At 36.7% G+C, this 17,345-nt stretch overlaps 2 protein-coding genes across 6 annotated transcripts in view; both read left to right on the forward strand.

Moving 5' to 3' along the window:
* The window catches only part of LOC306871772 (guanine nucleotide-binding protein G(I)/G(S)/G(O) subunit gamma-10-like), a 480,959-nt gene that overhangs the window by 338,090 nt on the left and 125,524 nt on the right, over positions 1–17,345 (forward strand). The gene's annotated exons all lie outside the window — the stretch shown is intronic.
* LOC306871763 (cytosolic phospholipase A2 gamma-like) lies at positions 3,062–16,019 on the forward strand. Of its 5 annotated transcripts, none has more exons than XM_079419904.1 (16): positions 3,062–3,098; positions 3,190–3,565; positions 4,215–4,240; positions 4,526–4,637; positions 6,695–6,837; positions 6,920–7,121; positions 8,557–8,659; positions 8,744–8,884; positions 9,563–9,628; positions 9,707–9,751; positions 12,434–12,538; positions 12,833–12,967; positions 13,346–13,423; positions 13,504–13,658; positions 15,145–15,310; positions 15,397–16,019. In XM_079419904.1, exons 3-16 carry the CDS (start codon positions 4,215–4,217, stop codon positions 15,582–15,584), a joined length of 1,665 nt encoding a protein of 554 aa, XP_079276030.1. In that variant the 5' UTR covers positions 3,062–3,098; positions 3,190–3,565; the 3' UTR covers positions 15,585–16,019. The 5 variants fall into 5 exon arrangements, with proteins under 5 accessions (XP_079276030.1, XP_079276031.1, XP_079276033.1 ...); XM_079419905.1 differs by having other exon boundaries at positions 3,088–3,112; XM_079419903.1 differs by lacking the exon at positions 3,062–3,098 and having other exon boundaries at positions 3,459–3,565; positions 12,332–12,538; positions 15,397–15,783.

Here is a 17,345-nt window from a genome sequence, read left to right on the forward strand (position 1 = left end):
AGGCACAAATATGTTATTAGTAACATTCTAGAAGAATTTTATGTGGAAGATACAGTTACAACTTCTGTGAGGCGTGAAGAAACAGTAATAAACTAATTGCTGTTGCCAGAAAGTAATAAGTAACAATATCACTTTTGAAAGGAGTAACTAGTAATATTACATTCTTTGAGTAACTAGCCCAACACTGCTCAAATGTTGATTATTAGCCACAGATTATAGTCTTTAGTTTGCAGGTCATTGATATTGGCCAAGTTTTAATTAGTTAAATTCATTCATACTATTATTGGCACTATAAATATAATGACACTAAACACTTTTTAAGTGCTTGTTGTATAAGTCTTGACATATACTCACTGTTCTTGATTAGTACACTCCTGAGATTCACCGATAATAACTCAGCTGCTGTGGCGTCTGGAATCAGGCAGAAGATGCTGTTTTATAGGCTCTGGATCATCATGAGGGGTGGAGATCATTAACATGGACTTCAAGAAAAAAACAAGCTTGGTGTGGTGACTTATTGCACAGATTAGGCTTGCGCTGATTTAAATTATGTTTTATTAACAAAGTTCTGGAGGAGCACGTTCAGATAATTAACCTAATTAACACGAGATGAGACCAATCAGTAATCAACCCAGTTAACAAGCTAAGAGGCGTGTATATATACACAGCAGACTCTGTTCATTGGCAGTTTTCCAGCATTTGGTTTGCATTTTTTGCCATTATGTCACAGACTCAACTTTTCCCGTCCAAACAATGAGACCTATGCTGGGGGTAGCACGAAATGATGACGTGACATGAAATGTCAACCCTTGTATTTATAAAATCAGTCCCATTTTGGTGTCCGCATCAAATTAAATTTACACGTTATTTTACACACAAATATATAAAAATTTTCAAATGAATGTTTAGTAATTTAATTTGTGTCAAAAAGTAAGCCTACATTATTTAATAATCAATTTCCAATAATACACATTGCATTTATTTCCTTTCATGAGTTTACAGTGAATTGAGTTTAGTACGTGTTCAGTAACCTACATCTTTACTTTCACTCTGAAGAACATTTTAAATCAGCTCCTCGAGCTTAAACATGCAGAAATGTTTGGGCAGTATTAGTAGGCCTGCTTCAGTTTAATAAAAATAGCCTTTGTGTTTAAAGTAGCACATAAACGTTCTTATAAAATTTTAATTTAATTGCACCAGTCATGTGATATAATTGACATTTTTATTCTTTGGAAAAGAAACCCTTACGTAAACATTTATTCATTCAACAGATGCTTTTGACAAACAATTAATACAAGCAGCAATTTATCTAAACGTCCTGAATGACAGCAGAACAACTGCTGCAATCATAAATACACAATATATCTCACTAAAGCACATAAGATTAAATATGCTTTTATGTAATTTAATAGCAGATAAATATACAGGAATATCAAAGGCTGGAACAAAATATGTTACACAATGTTTTTGAATGTGACTTGACATATGGCCAAGTATGGTGACTCATACTCGGAATTTGTGCTCTGCATTTATCCCATCCAAAGTGCACACACACACTGTGAACACACACACACACACACACGCACACGCACACACACACACTGTGAACACACACACGCACACACACACTGTGAACACACACACAGTAGGCATCCATTTATGTGCGGCGCCCGGGGAGCAGTTGGGGGTTTGGTGCCTTGCTCAAGGGCCCCTCAGTCGTGGTATTGAGAGAGCTGGACATCGGCGCATTGGACGTTGGAATCCGAAATCGGCGAAGCACATTTTCAAATAGGCGCCGTTTTTCTAAATAAACAGCAGATTTGAGTTTTAGACAATTACATTCTCGCCTGAAATACTTTTAAAACTACATTTCATGACACAAACAGTAATATTTAAAAAAAAAAATTATGCGAATATGGTGGTTGAAATACAGTCCTGCGTGAACTCACCCAATCAGCATGCTCAGCGCCCAAGTCCCGCCCCCGAAAGTCCCGGATCATTGAAAAAGTACTACCTCGCGAGCAGGGACTTTCTGAGGGGCAAATTTGTACCTGGGACTTTATTTAGATCCCGGTTCCTATGGTGGAAACACACCGAGTACCGGCCCAAAGTCCCTAGTTCCTGGGTAAAGTTCATGCGGTGGAAAAGGGGCTTCAGTAATGAATTGTGGTTTTAAAAGTAGTGAAATAGAATACTTTGATTAATTTGTACTAACTTGTAGTAAAATTACAGACTTAAAAATATACTCATGAAAGTACAAATGCCGAAAAAACTACTTAATTACAGTAACATAAGTAGTTGTAATTCATTACCTCCACCACTGCTGTTTTGGTGGGCTAATGTCACGTTTTTCAGTCGAAGCGTTTAGTATGTCCATAAGAAAAAGCTTTGCCACCCCTGTGCATTAAATGCAAATTTGTGTTTAAATGTAAGTGTTTCCATGACTGCGCTAGTGCTCTTCAGTGTGATGACTACTGTGTAATGTGAAATAAACGTTGCACACATCGTAATCATGTAGTGTGACTAGTGAAGTTCAGTCAGGAAGAAGGTATGGTTCTTTTTAGTGAGTCAATACCACAAAGTGTTAGCTATATAGACTATTCATGAACAAATGAATCCATGAATCCAGCTCCACCTGTGTAGCCGAATCACGAACACATGACTCTTATGAACTTGTGATACTTTTTAGTCAAAAACACAGAATAGTATGTCTGATATTTGAAACATTTATTATATTTGACAATATTTTAAACATTTATGCATTAAAATGTATGTAGTGGCAAAATTTAAAACTAATATTGTATGTTTTTTTTTTGTTTTTTTTATCCAATCCACAAATTTATAGCTTGATGAAAATTTAAAAAGAAAAACAAGTTGCAGTCAAGGTTCACATTTGATCTCTTAAGGCATTACCTGGAAACAAAGTTGAAATATGTCAGTTGAAATTAAAACCAAACCCTGGCACAAGCACGCATTCTTTAATTTTAAGTATGCAATACCATGTTGCAGCATGTTTTGCTGGTAATGAGCATGAAGGCTTTCCCCTGTTCTCATTGAAAACGACAACGGGACAATCTGTTTCCCACCACACAAACTAGGTGAGTTGCATGAGGTGAGGATACAAAATTAATATACAAGGAAATATAATAATAATAAATTTTATTTGTAACGCACTTTATATTCACACAGAATCCCAAAGTGCTACAGATTAAAGCAAGAAGAAACATTAAAATAAAAATGTTAAACAAAAAAATTCATTTAAAAGCTTTACTAAAAAGGTAAGTTTTGAGACCACTTTTAAAAACATCGACAGGTTGTGGAGTCCGCAAATGATCAGGAAGGGCATTCCACAAACTCGGAGCAGCTGAGCAGAAAATATCACACTTTTTGTGATCTCAGTGAATGATTGAGTCATTCATCATTCACAACCTCACCTTCAGGGTGATGTCTAGACTTGCAGAGTAGATTCAGAGCTCCATATAAGAGCATCTTCTGGCCGAAAGTCAGATAAGGACTGCTGTGTTGTTTTCGGTGGGGTGTTGAAGTCTCACAATTTACAGAAATAGTAAGTATATGTTTTAAAGCTTTATATAAATAATGTCAGGGCAATTTAAATGTTTCATGTCATTATAAATAGCATTCGACAACCTTATTAATGACCCCCGCACTACCAAAAGTGCATAAAAATATACAATGGTGAAAAATGATTTAATTGTGGGATTCATATTTCAGTGTGACAAAGTTTTGCGTTTTTTATGCATCGCAATCTTTACAACGTTATTGAAATATACTATAAATAATTGCATGTTTGAAACGTATACTGATGTTTTAAACCAATAACAGAACATTTAGCAATCTGATGCTAAAAACTATAAAGATGAAAGATTGCATGATGTTTGAAGTAATCAGCTGCATCAAATATTTTATTTAAAAATTAATAAAATAAAAAAATATATTTCAGATCATGTTTTTTACGTTATTTAAATGTTAAATAGTTCAAAAGTGTTGACATTTCAAGCTGGAACACATTTCACACATATTTCTACTTTATTTACAATAGGTTTGTATTTACTTTGACGCATGCATAATATTAATCTTTTTCACGTTTTGTTTCTTTGCTTTATCATAATTCTCTAAAAACAGCCTATCAGAGTTTACTGATTTGCTATATCCTTGTTTATGAAATTTACTTGACTAACTCTCTTGTTTTACAGATGAGTGCATCTAACCCCAAGGAAAGGTACGTAATCCTGCCCAGATTCCTAGAATCACGGAAGCAGTAAAATAGCACAATTACACTACAACAAACTCCTATATTCCGAGAATAACTGTGCAAAATAAACTTCAGATTTAATTGCATTAGAATAACTGTGCAAAATAAACTTCAGATTTAATTGCATTGAAATCTAGAATATTTGACTTCTAAATATATCAAATAAGTCATGTTCAGGTCAGCACTGATCTGTCTGTCTGTCTGATCTGTCTGTCTGTCTGATCTGTCTGTCTGTCTCTGTGGCTTCCTCAGCGCTACGGTGAGAATCAAACCCTTACTGAATGGGAGCGAGCAGGAGTTTGTAGCCAGGAGGAGAAACACTGTTCTACAATCCCTGAAGAAGCTTCAGATTCAATGCAGTCAGGTAAAACATTCTATGTTATACTTCATATTTCCAACCGCTTATGTTGAAATGGCCTACAAATGATGTGTTGGGTGATGAACATCAGCTGTCAAGCATCAGTTTAGCTCTCTTCATTGTGAAAAATAATGCCATTCCTAGGTAGCAAGCATTGATGTGTTCTTACAAAATGTTAAACACAATGCTTCAATATTTCAAAAAGCTCAGGAACAGGACTGGACATGCCTGAGTTTTGTAATAATTATATTAGTCACAGGATTTAACTGTGGGATGGGAACAGCCCCCGTACTGTTTATCTCAGTTCATTTTCCATTAAACGACAAAGCAAGCGGCAAGTGATCCAAGTTTACCAGAATACCAGAGCTTGAGGTATTTTCAGTGAAAATGTCTTTAAACCAAACCATTCAAACTATGAAGAACCAATTAATCGATCATAAAAATCTCTGACTCTATCACTCTCTCATAAATATAAGACTTGTTTTTGTGATTCTGTTCAGGAACGGGTTAAACGGAATTGAAAATGGTTAAATGCATCACATTTAATACAGATTCAGAATAATGAATCACCTGATAAAGCTTGTAATGAGGAAACAGGATTGCATCAAAGCCCATGTCAGGTGATTATGCTGTTGAGTAACAAGTGTAAGTGTAACTGAAGGGGTGCTGAAATGTTTTGAAACTTCGTAGCCCTTTCTCACACACACACAGATTAGCATGGATAAACAGACCTCAAAAATAAGGGAACTGCTACCAAATTACAGACTACACCACCCTGGGGCCTATTTCTGGGGAAATGCCCTTCACATTAGGGCAAGGCTCACAGGTCCGTTTACGGCTGAGTCAGGTATCAGACATGGGTTGAGTAAAAGAAATGAAAACTTTTTGAAACGATAAAAATATCAGACTTGATATACAAAACACAAAATAGGATTTACACTAATAACCCACAAGAACTTTACCACTTCATAATTGGGACTGTCACCCCTAAGCAGGAGGGAGACAGCAATCATACGTGCACACTCGCACCACAGCACGCCACACATCACTGTGAGCACAGCATTCAGGCGAAAAACCCACCACCACCACAACACAGGGAGACGCTGATCCTCTGCGACTGGCCACCCCAATTCTGAAGGAGAGCAAAGAGAAAAAAAACAATGAACCAAACAAACACTCAGCACAATTGTCTTAACAACACATTAATTGAGCAGCATGCATCACACAACAATTTTAACAAAAAAAAAAATTTGGCACGTCAGTTCTGCCGCGTCCGGCCACCACAACAACCAATTTGCTGACTGACTAAAACAGGCAACGCAGCCAACAGAATTACCGCAAAAAGAAAGCACACATACAAAATAACCTCACGTCAATCACAATGAGAAAAGAAAATAAATACAAAAAAACACAGAAAACAAGTACATAAATCAAACACAAATATAGACATATGTACAAATATCTCACAAACTCAAATCAACAATAAGAAGAGAATAAAAAACAAAATCAATTAATATGAAAACCAAGTCAACCTCAGAAATGACTGATGACCGCCAGGTGACTGATCGTCTATTGCACGCTGCTTAAGTCTTTAATTGAAATTTGTTACTGACGAGTCACAACACATTTACAAAAGATGGGAAAGGCACCCCACCACAGGCCCCAAGCCACAATCCAGCTGATCCTGCAGGTATTAAATGCAGTAAATGTAGACAATTAGAGTAAATATGCCAGCTCCATGCAACAACACACGAGCTGCAACAAAATAGTTAATACTGCTTATCTGCTGCTCCAATTCAACAGCAGAATCATACAATCCAGTCTCTCTCTATTCCCCAAAACAGGATAATAATCACGGTAACAAGGTCTGATAATGTGTTTATATAGTGAAGCAAATGCAGAAAACCGGAACAGCCAGCATACAGGCTTCCAAGAAAGAAAAAAAATGAAACCTGCATACATTTTGTACTCCGAAGATGCAAATGTTTGCCCTCTGATGTTGTATTTATGATACTTCTGATAGCATGTGGAAGCAGATGTTTTGAATTATGTGTGCGTTTCAGGATGAGGTGCCAAACATTGCATTACTGGGTTCTGGAGGAGGACAAAGAGCCATGGTGGGTTTGCTGGGATCCCTGGTTGAGCTTGATAAAGCGGGTCTTCTGGATTGCATCCTTTATCTGAGCGGAGTCTCTGGATCCACCTGGTACGAACCCTGAGAAACAACAAATACACAGATCGAGTTGAGTTGAATGTCAAAAATGAGAGCAGTATGTTCTTCTCTGAAGGTGCATGGCCTCCTTATACCAAGAACCAGACTGGTCCACCAAACTAGAGACCGTGAAAGACAAAATCATCGAGAGACTCGGCGGTCCAGGAGTGAGCCTGACAGACAAATTGGCCAAACTGAAGAAATATTACAATGAAAAGAAATTCTTCAGCTTGACTGACGTCTGGGCAGTGTTGGTCGTCACGTCATATGTGAAAGAGGTCTGTAAACAGGGATGGATTTTACAGGTTTAATTTTTATTTATAATTTAGCAAATTATAGGGTGGTATGAATACTATAGAGGGTTTGAACTTACATCACTGTTTAGTCAGTTATCCAGATGCGTCGCCATATTGGAGAAACTCGGATGTAAACAACAGCATGGATTGCACGGTTAATGTACTATTGAATATATTGTTCTGCTAATTTATGCTGTCTAAACCACAGAAAAAAAAAACGTGTGGAAGCTGCTAAATCATATAGAGAAGGACTTAGTAGGCAGAAATGGGCGAAATATTTTGACAAACTAAAGTTAATAGGTGGTAAAGATACGTACGAGCAGTATTAATTAAGATATTAGCCTAATATTTCACCTACCTGACTGGAAATGATAAGAACAAACACGAATGTTGTCAAGATTCTTGCCTTGGAAATCCTGGTTCAGTCTGGTCAACCACAAACGCCTTTTGTTCTTCAGTTTTTTGCTCTTTTCTCCTTGATTTGTTATAACTTTTGCCCGTCTATACTTATTACTCCAAATGTTTTTCCTGGTCCGACCGATTAGTACAGCCCAAAACATGACAATAATTGACCATATTCAGCAGCAAAATATGCAAGTTTCATTCGGTTCAGTGGCATTGTTTATGTTCAGTGCCACCAATATGGCTGATTGATGATGCGTCGTGAAAACACTAGATTTTGATTAAATATTGAGATATTTTATGCCTAAACAATAAAACTTTAAGATTACATTCTTACCTAAGCTACTATCACAGTTTCTGTGATTGGCATCGTATTCTTGATTTCAAGATTTCACGACATGATAAAATGCTCGACAAAGAGGAGGACAAGGAGAAGCATTGTGGAAAATAACAGATAACTTATCCCAATGGGATTAGAAGATCGCTGAGTCTGCCAAAAACGGCAACTTGCCCCGTAGTTTTTTTAAAACACACATCCGTGTTCGAATAACACGAGTTCCCAAACCTCCTCAGAGAAAACGTGCAGCTGAATCAACATATTGTTTGAGTTTGATGTATAGAGAAGGTTAGTTTATCATTTTTACCAAAAACAAGTTATTGATATCTTGCAGTTCAGTGGTCAGATGATGCTGCTTCGGTGTTCTTGAATTTGACTACTATTTCTTTTTCTTTTCATAATAGCAGTCATTTGTAGATAAATCTACGCAGGTTGGGCTTTGTAGTTGCGTATTTTGTCATTTAATGCCAGTGATATAAATGTACATCAAAACATTAAAACATTCTATTAATTAATAGTTTATTCTATTAATATCCTATTAAATTAATAATTAAAAGATGAGATCCTTATTAAGAGAACTTTGCTGAGAACACATTGTTGGTGATTGAAAAAACTGAATGTCTTACAATTGTCTGCTTACAATACAATAACATGATGCCGCAAAAATGTTTTCTATAGATTGATGAACGCACACTCACAGAGCAGCGGGACAAGAACAATAAAGACCCGTTTCCCATCTACACAGTGATCGACAAGCAATGCAAACAGAGCAATGACAGAGGTCTGCGTGTGATGTTTGAAAGAAAGAGATAAAGTGTTAATGTGCTTGTGTCAATAGTTACATGGACATGTTTTCTATCTGCAGACCCCTGGTTTGAAATCAATCCATATGAAGCAGGCTATTCACTTAATGGAGCATTTGTGGACACCTGCAACTTTGGCAGCCAGTTTCACAACGGCTCAAAGATAAATCACGAGGGTGAATTTGACATGCTGTACCTGCAAGGTAAAAAAAAATTGTCACAGTAGTTTAAACTTTGGGTAACACTTTATTTGTAACTTACGTAGTTTAACACATTGATTGCACGCTGTACTTCACTGATTTTTTCTGAAAATGTAGGCCTACGTTTTCATATGATTCATACGAATTAGCTACCAATTAATAAAATAGAGACACATCCTTGTCACTTCTCAAAATTTTTCCATTTCAATCATTACAAAATGTCCACAATTCAAGTGTTGTAACATCAGGAGCATGAGAACAGATGTGTGGACCAAATGCAGATTTATTAATAAAACGTAGTCAGACAGGCAGGGTCAGTATCAGCAAACAGAGTAATCCCAGGTAATCCAATAGAGTTATGCCTATCCACAGAGCTAGCAAAGGTCAGGGCAGGCAGCAAACAATCATGAAACCAAAAAACTGTCCAAGATCAAAATACAAGGCATGGCAAGTTAACATGGAATCGTGACGTGAGCTTGTGTGTGCCATTCTTATAGAGTGAGATTAATGAGGTAATGAGAGACAGGTGACTGCAATTGATGATGAGTCCAGGCAAAGGATTATGGGAAATTGAGTCTTGGGTGAATGGTAAAAGTCAGGGATGAAATGCCCACTGGTGGAGCTCATGTGCACTCCAGTTGGTGGTCATGACAAGTGTGTTGACATTGTGTTTTTCTGCAGCTCTTTGCGGCAGCGCTTTAGCAGATGAAAAACAGATTAAGGAAGATATCTGGAAAAAGATAAAAGGTGAATATTGTTTTTTCTGAGGACTGAATTTTGCTTAAAGTCAACAGTTATTTCATCATCCTTTTTTATGTTTTTCAGATTTCTTTCAAAAAAAAGAAACAATGCTTGAGGCCATGGAGGACGGTAAAACATTTCTTACTGCTTTTATTTAAGCATTTTATATTAAGAACTAAAATATTTGAGTATTTTTAAGTATACTTAATATAGGCCTACCATGGGTATAGCCATCATTTCAGGAGCGAGAGGGACAGAAATATCAAAAGTAACAGGCTAATACCTTTTTTTTTTTTTGTCTAATTGACAGGTTTTATTTTTTTTACACTTTTTTTACACTTCATAAATACACTGCTGGACAATAATAATAATTTAGATTCTGTATTTTTTCCCTATATTTTCTTATGGCGATTTTATGATTTGTTTACATAGGCTACTACACTTTTTTCCCCCCAATTTTATTACAGATTAAGGCAGAAAATATATTTTGTAGTTCTTCTGTAGGCTACTGTAATTGTAGGATTGCCGAATGACTAAAGAAACATTATCAGCACGATGGTATAAAACACTACATTTCTTGTCTATTATCACCGACAAATGAAATTTGCACAAATAAAGGTGCTGATACTTGGGATGAAAAAATGGATGAAACGCATTTGTCCGCATTGTGCCTTTGACAACTGAATTTATTTGACAGTCAAACTTTAAGCCATCATCAAAAATGAAACCCAGGTTTTTTACCCATGATTTCAAGCACAGAGATATCCCACCCAAATCCTGTTTCGGGGAATTTGAAAACTCAGACGGAATAAAAACTATAATTTCAGTTTCCTTTTTATTGAAAATTACAAAATTTAATGAAAGCCAAGCCTTCACATCCGCCAAACATGTCATAAGAGACTTAAGACACACAGAATTGTGTTTGACAGGCAAATAAACCTGGGTGTCAACCGCATAACAGTGAAATGACAAATCATGTTTTCTAAAAATCGAGCCAAGAGGGAGCATATTGAGAGAAAAAGGCAAGGGAGCCAAAATAGAACCCTGGGGAATCCCACAAGGCAAAAAAGCATTACTCAAGTAATGTTCACCCATCTTGACTGAAAAACTCCTATTTGCAAATACGATTTAAACTATTCTAAAGCTCCACCTCTTAAACCAACGCAATATTCTAAACGATCAATGAGAACAGCATGATCGACTGTATCAAAAGTGGACGTCAAGTCTAAGAGCACAAGGACAGCAAAATCACCCGAATCACATGATATTAAAATATCATTAAGAACCTTCAAAAGCGCAGTCTCGATAGAATGGCATTTACGAAAACCTGACTGAAATGTATTGAACATTGAGTTATCAGCTAAAAAACTTTGTAACTGTGAAAACACAATTTTTTTCCAGAATCTTGGAGATAGAAGGCAGATTAGAAATATGCCTAAAGTTTGTTAGAAACTGATGAGTCCAGATTCAGTTTTTTGAGCAGTGGGTAAACTACTGCATGCTTTAAACAGTCAGACATAATGCCAGATTCCAAACTGCGATGAATTATGATCAAAATATACGGAACAATGTCAATAAAAACGTGCTTAAATAAAAAAGGAGGAAGAATAGCCGAAGGCGAACCCGAAGGCTTAAGCTGCTCAACTATTTCCAGCAAATCTGAAACTGAGACTAGTTTAAACTGACTAAAAAAGATGGTGGAGATGGAGGGGTTAGACCAGGGGTGTCAAACTCAGTTCCTGGAGGGCCACAGCCCTGCACCTGCAGAGTTTAGTTCCAACCCTGCTCCAACACACAAACCATGTAGTTTGTGACTCATCAGTCCAGGGTCCAGAGCCTGTTTTAGCCTGAAGAGTCCAACAGTTGGAGTTAAACCTGGAGAGGAGTTCCTCGATGCTAAATGTTAAAGTCTAACGCAACCTCTGGGTAGAAGTCTGCTGTGGAGCTCGTCTCAGTGCGGGTTCGGCAGAAGTGCGCATAGGGCACATAGCGACTGCAAAGGGGGAGCTTGCAGGCACCTTTCTGAATGCTAAAATGACGAATGGGACACCCTAAAGTCTCGTGGACTTAAAGGGTTACTCCACCCCAAAATGAAAATGTTGTCATTAATCACGTACCCCCATGTCGTCCCAAACCCGTAAAAGCTTATTTTGTCTTTGGAACACAAATTAAGATATTTTAGATGAAAACCTGGAGGCTTGTGACTGTCAAGGTACAGAAAAGTATGAAAAGCATTGTCAGGATAGTCCATCGGCCATCAGTTGTTCAATCTGAATTTTATGATGCGATGAGTCCTTTGTCCATATTAGGATTTCCTGGCACATCATAAGTTATTACTTCTATGAGTCCGGTTTAGACTGAGCGCCCTCTGGCTTTGAGTATGACTGAAACACACACTGCACTAGAGTGTTTAGCGCTACATAATATTCACATTGCCTCATTTTGAATAAGAATAAATGCCAGGTCATGGATAGACTATCTTTTCATTTTGAATTTAAATATAGGTTTATTGATGCTGGTGAAAAAAGTGCAGGGGAGTGAATTTATATTTGATTAAAAGAGGATCCTATCCTCTGCATATTGTACGCCGTGGTCTATGCATAATTGCTTTTGGTTGTGGGAAAACTGATATCGGAACATCATTCATTTGATGGTGGAAAAAGCACTTTTATGGAGTGTGTTCATCTTTGTTCAATATATATTGGACAGAATTACCTGAGAGGGGACATAAAGAGATGAAAATAAAGCTGGAATCAGACTCCTTCCATGGTGGGTTTGGTTCAGATCGTGATCTAATCTCCCCACCTGTAGATGAATGTTACCAGGTGCTCATGGATCTTGTGGACAAGAATATCTGCGATTTGAACGGCGAAGATCATTCTAGACTTGATGAATCCATCAGAAAACAATTGAACGGTAAACCATTAGGCCTATACATCACAGTGAGAAACTGCTGTTTAATAACACAGATTTGCGAAGAATACCTTTTATTTTCTGACATATGAAATTCTGTCTAAAAAAAATCACATCATATTTGCATTTAAAAATTGTCACTTGTAAATTGCTTGGAATAAAAGCCTCGGCTGAATATGTACATATAAAATGTACAATTATGAAAATAAGAAACATGGATAAAGTAACATTAAAAATAATGTGTAATAATAACGCAATCATGTCTACCCACTTTTGTCATGTCCCGTTTTCTTACAGACCTCTCTGGAGGCAAAAATCTGGAGATTTGTTCAATTGAAACTGATGATATAGAAGCAGAAGAACAGGATATAAATAGTTTCACCATCGATGTGTGCAACAATTTGAGTGATCGGATCAAGTTTTGGCCATTTAGTAAGTTGAACTGTCTCTAATATCCAAAAATAGGCCTAAATTTAAGATTTATGTATTTGAATTGCAGGGAAAATTTCCATCCATCTGGAATTGCAATAAAACATTACAATAAAAAAATGAATGTGATGCATTTGTCAGTCATATATACAGTAAATGAAACAGGTCAGATTTTTGTAATAATACTAATTAATGAAATGTGTTTTAAATACACAGTAACCAGGTTTATATATTTATCATCAACATAAAAAAAAAACACTGCTCTGTAACCAAACTGTCAAGTCAAGACGTCTACAGCCAAAACAGTTCTTGATAATAAAATAAGAATCGTTTAAAGAAATAAAGAACTTTAGAAAATAAGTAAGTATGACTGTTTTACAGATGCGTGGTGTAGCATTTGTAAATGCATGGCTCAGTGGATCTGGGGCAGGAAATATAACTTTCTCCACAACATGACAGGTGAGAACAGACCGGCAAAATACTTGCAATTCTGAATATTAGAATAATAAATGGACTGATTTAACACTGTGATCGATTAGATGGAGCAGTGCCCGGTGCTCTTCTGCAAAATGAGACGAGAGACTATGAAGATGCTGGACTGTTGCTCAACTCTCCCTACTTCTCCGTGCTGAGAAAAGAACGAGACATTGACCTCATCATTTCCCTGGATTTCAGTCAAGGTGATCCTTTCATGGTAGGCTTGGCTTTTATATACATAGAATTCTTTACAAATTTGCAAAATGTAAATTTTATTGCTACAGTAACAAAATTTAAAGAATAATAGACCCATCTTCCAAACAGTGTCTGTCTTACTCTGAATTACTACAAAAAACTACTAAGCCTGTAGTAGCTGTTTATATTTTAGACCTGTTGGGACGGATTCCGTGGGTAATTTTCTATTCGCCCATGCGTGTCATGATGCGAGAAATGAACCCAAAGCTTTGACTCAATTGAACAATTTGCTTTGCAAAAGTTTTATTTTGTTTGTTTACTTATTTAACCAGGAAGGTCCCATTGAGATACAATATCGCTTCTACCATGGGGGTCCTCGTCAAAAAATTTAGAAAGAAATGACCACACAATGAACAAACGTAAAACACAATTTTCTAAAAACAATGCAAATCCTAGGAAGACTAGGAAAGCTTCAGGCCCTGATGGTGCTTCACCTGATTGTTTAAAAGTCTGTGCTGACCAACTGGCCCCCATCTTCACACAGATCCCTGGAGCTGTGTGAACTTCCCTCATGCTTCAAATGCTCCACTATCTTTCTGGTCCACAAAAAACCCAAAATCACTAGCCTTATCGACTTATCGACTATGTCTGTGGTCATGAAGTCATTTGAGAGACTGGTGTTGGCCTATCTGAAAGACATCACTGGACCCTTGCTGGATCCATTTCAGTTTGCATACAGAACAAACAAGTCTGTGGATGGTGCAGTCAACATGGGACTGCATTATATTCTGCAATAGATAGACCTTGGACTTGAGCAAGGATCTCGTTGAACTTCAGTTCGGCCTTCAATACCATCATGCCTGCTAGTGAGGCTAGGCAAACTGAGTTTATTTCTGAACCATTAGAGAACAAATGTGTAGCTTTAACAAATTATGAGGGATCAAATCTTGCATTTATTTAGCACTGCCCTCAATGAGCTATTTCACATAACAGATGTTTACATATAGTTCATATATGGACAAATATAGACAACAAAATAAGTGAAATTTGCACAAATGAGCCAGTTTAAAAAATGTACAAATGTTTATTTCTTAAGACTGAGTATTCTTTCCTGGTTGATCCATTCTTGTTCACGAGACTCCTGTTTGTCCTGAACAGTTAAACTGACTGATGTCCTTCAGAAAAAAAATATATATATTAATTTGATTTTACAGCATGTTCTGCACATTTGAACCCTTTCCAAAAGTGACTGTGGTTTTAAGATCCATCTGTTCATAATGAGGATAATTGAGGAATTCATACAACTATTACAAACATTCACTGATGCTTATGAAGAAAGAATTATAATTGGGGTGAAAACTTTTTAACAGGACGATTGTTTCTATTTTGCCTAGGAAACATGCAAATTTCTCATCTAGCTTCTGAAGGGCAGTACGTTAGATCTATTAACAAAATAAAAGCCATTTACACTGATCATCCTGTTCAAAAGCTTGCTTTTTTCACTGCAGACAGTGAGGGAAGCTGCTAATGCATGCGGAAAACTAAACATCCCTTTCCCTGAAGTCACAATTTCCGATGAAGACGTGAACAAACCGAAGGACTTCTATGTGTTCAGAGGCAAAAATGCTCCAACTGTGATTCACATGCCTCTGTTTAATGTTGTCAACTGTGGAGGCAAGTTTACATTTAAAAGTTTTCCTGATTGAATCGGAAATATCACTGAAATAAATTCTAATGTGAATCTGTAACTGTTTCTTCAGATAAACTTCAGACTTGGCGGGATGAGTATCGCACCTTTAAAGGTTCTTACAGCGCTGAGATGATCACGAATCTTATGGAAGTCGCTGGAAAAAACATCTCAAACAACCGAGAGAAACTGCTGGAGGAGATTCAGGTGGCCGTTGGAAAAAAGGATCCGGGTGCTTTAATTAACCTCAATGGCAAATGAGAATCTGAACATAGAATAAACTGATCTGCATATCAGTCATTTCACAGTAAACAGTGTTTCATTTTTTGTCTTAATCATTTCATTTATTTTGTCATTTTTGCAGTTTAATATTTTCAAAATGTTTTCTGAATGCTTCTTCATGCTTGACATTCATTAAGCAATAAAGAGCTCAAATCAACCATAAAACAGGCTGAATTGCATCTATGTCTGCCGATTAAAAATCTAGTATTATTTTGCTTCTGTTCTATTGAATTTGTAAACCGTTCTCTAAAAGTCCTGGGGCCCGTTTCAATAAGGAGGTTCAACCAACTCGGAGTTTAAACTTGAACTCAGAGTTTAGTAAGTCAACTCAGAGTTCTTAATAACGGTTAATAACTGTTATAATATCAGAGGTGAAAACTGTAAATTATTATTAATGGTATCCCATGGCCACACAAAAAAAGAAAAAAAAGAAACGAGAACGTGGCAGCAGCTAAAAAATGAAGTATAAAAACACAATTCAATCATGGTAAAGCTTTAAACATGAAAGGTTCATGGGTGTGGGCTAAATGGCTTTACAAACATTTGACATTTAATATCATTCAGTGTCTATTTTGTAATAATTTTAGAACTATTATTTTAATTTTAGCTTTTGGAAATCGAGTCGTAACGATTCAATATTTATATAATTAATTGATATTGATCAAAACGTCCAACTCATACCTTATTAATGACTTGTCCAGCAAGCATTAAAATCAGTATCTCTTACCAAGTCAGTTTATTCCCGTCGCCACGGTAATACAGAATTGATTAGGTAATTTTGAGCATAGTATCGCGATCTTTGGCAAATAGTTTCTAAATAACACAAAACAGAATACGCACACACACAAACACACATTGCAGGCAATGAACTTGAAGAAAGCTTAAAACTAGCACTATTTTGCTAGTGGCTGAAACTTTCTCTGAGGGAGTTTCAAGCAGAGAACTTGTCTATCTTTACTCTCAAAATTATTTCAACCAGTTTCTGTAATATAAAGAAATATATCCACATGGTGGACTGGATTCAACACGGACGCACTACGAAAGACAACAGGCGAAAAAAATGACCTTACATCTAATAACCACAAGAGGGATCTAAAGTCCAACTTTCTTAGCTTGGACACCATTAGCTGTGTTCGACTTGAAGCGGCGCTGCGCAGACTGATCAGTGTATGACATCAAAGTACCGCGAGAGCGATTGGAAAGCATAAGGATCCATCTGCTCTCTTATCGCTCTCGCGGTACTTTGATGTCATACACTGATCAGTCTGCGCAGCGCCGCTTCAAGTCGAACACACCTATAGATTGGAGATTCTGCAGAAACACATGTGTCTCCTCGCATCATGGAGTTTGTAATTATTTTACAATAATGAGCATTTGTGCTGTGAAACTAAATGACCAGGACAAAACCTTATTTTAGAGAACAGTTTATTTAGTCATTGGAACAGAAGCAATCATAGTCAAGTCACCTTTATAGCGCTTTTAACAATACAGATTGTGTCAAAGCACTTAATCATAGTTGTGATCACGTCTGTCGTATGGTTGATTTGATTATTAATGATCATCTATTTATTGCTTAATGAAAGTCAAGCATGAAGAAACAGAAGAAACATGCAGAAGAGTGTTTAAAGTATTCAACAGAAAAGAGCTGATTGGCTGATAAACCCTACCTCCTCATCCTCAAGTCGGTATAAACATGGTGTTAAAGAGAAGCCTAATTAAAAGTTAAGTCAACAACTCACT

Source organism: Barbus barbus, assembly GCF_936440315.1.
Source record: "Barbus barbus genome assembly, chromosome: 6".
NCBI classification, from domain to species: domain Eukaryota; kingdom Metazoa; phylum Chordata; class Actinopteri; order Cypriniformes; family Cyprinidae; genus Barbus; species Barbus barbus.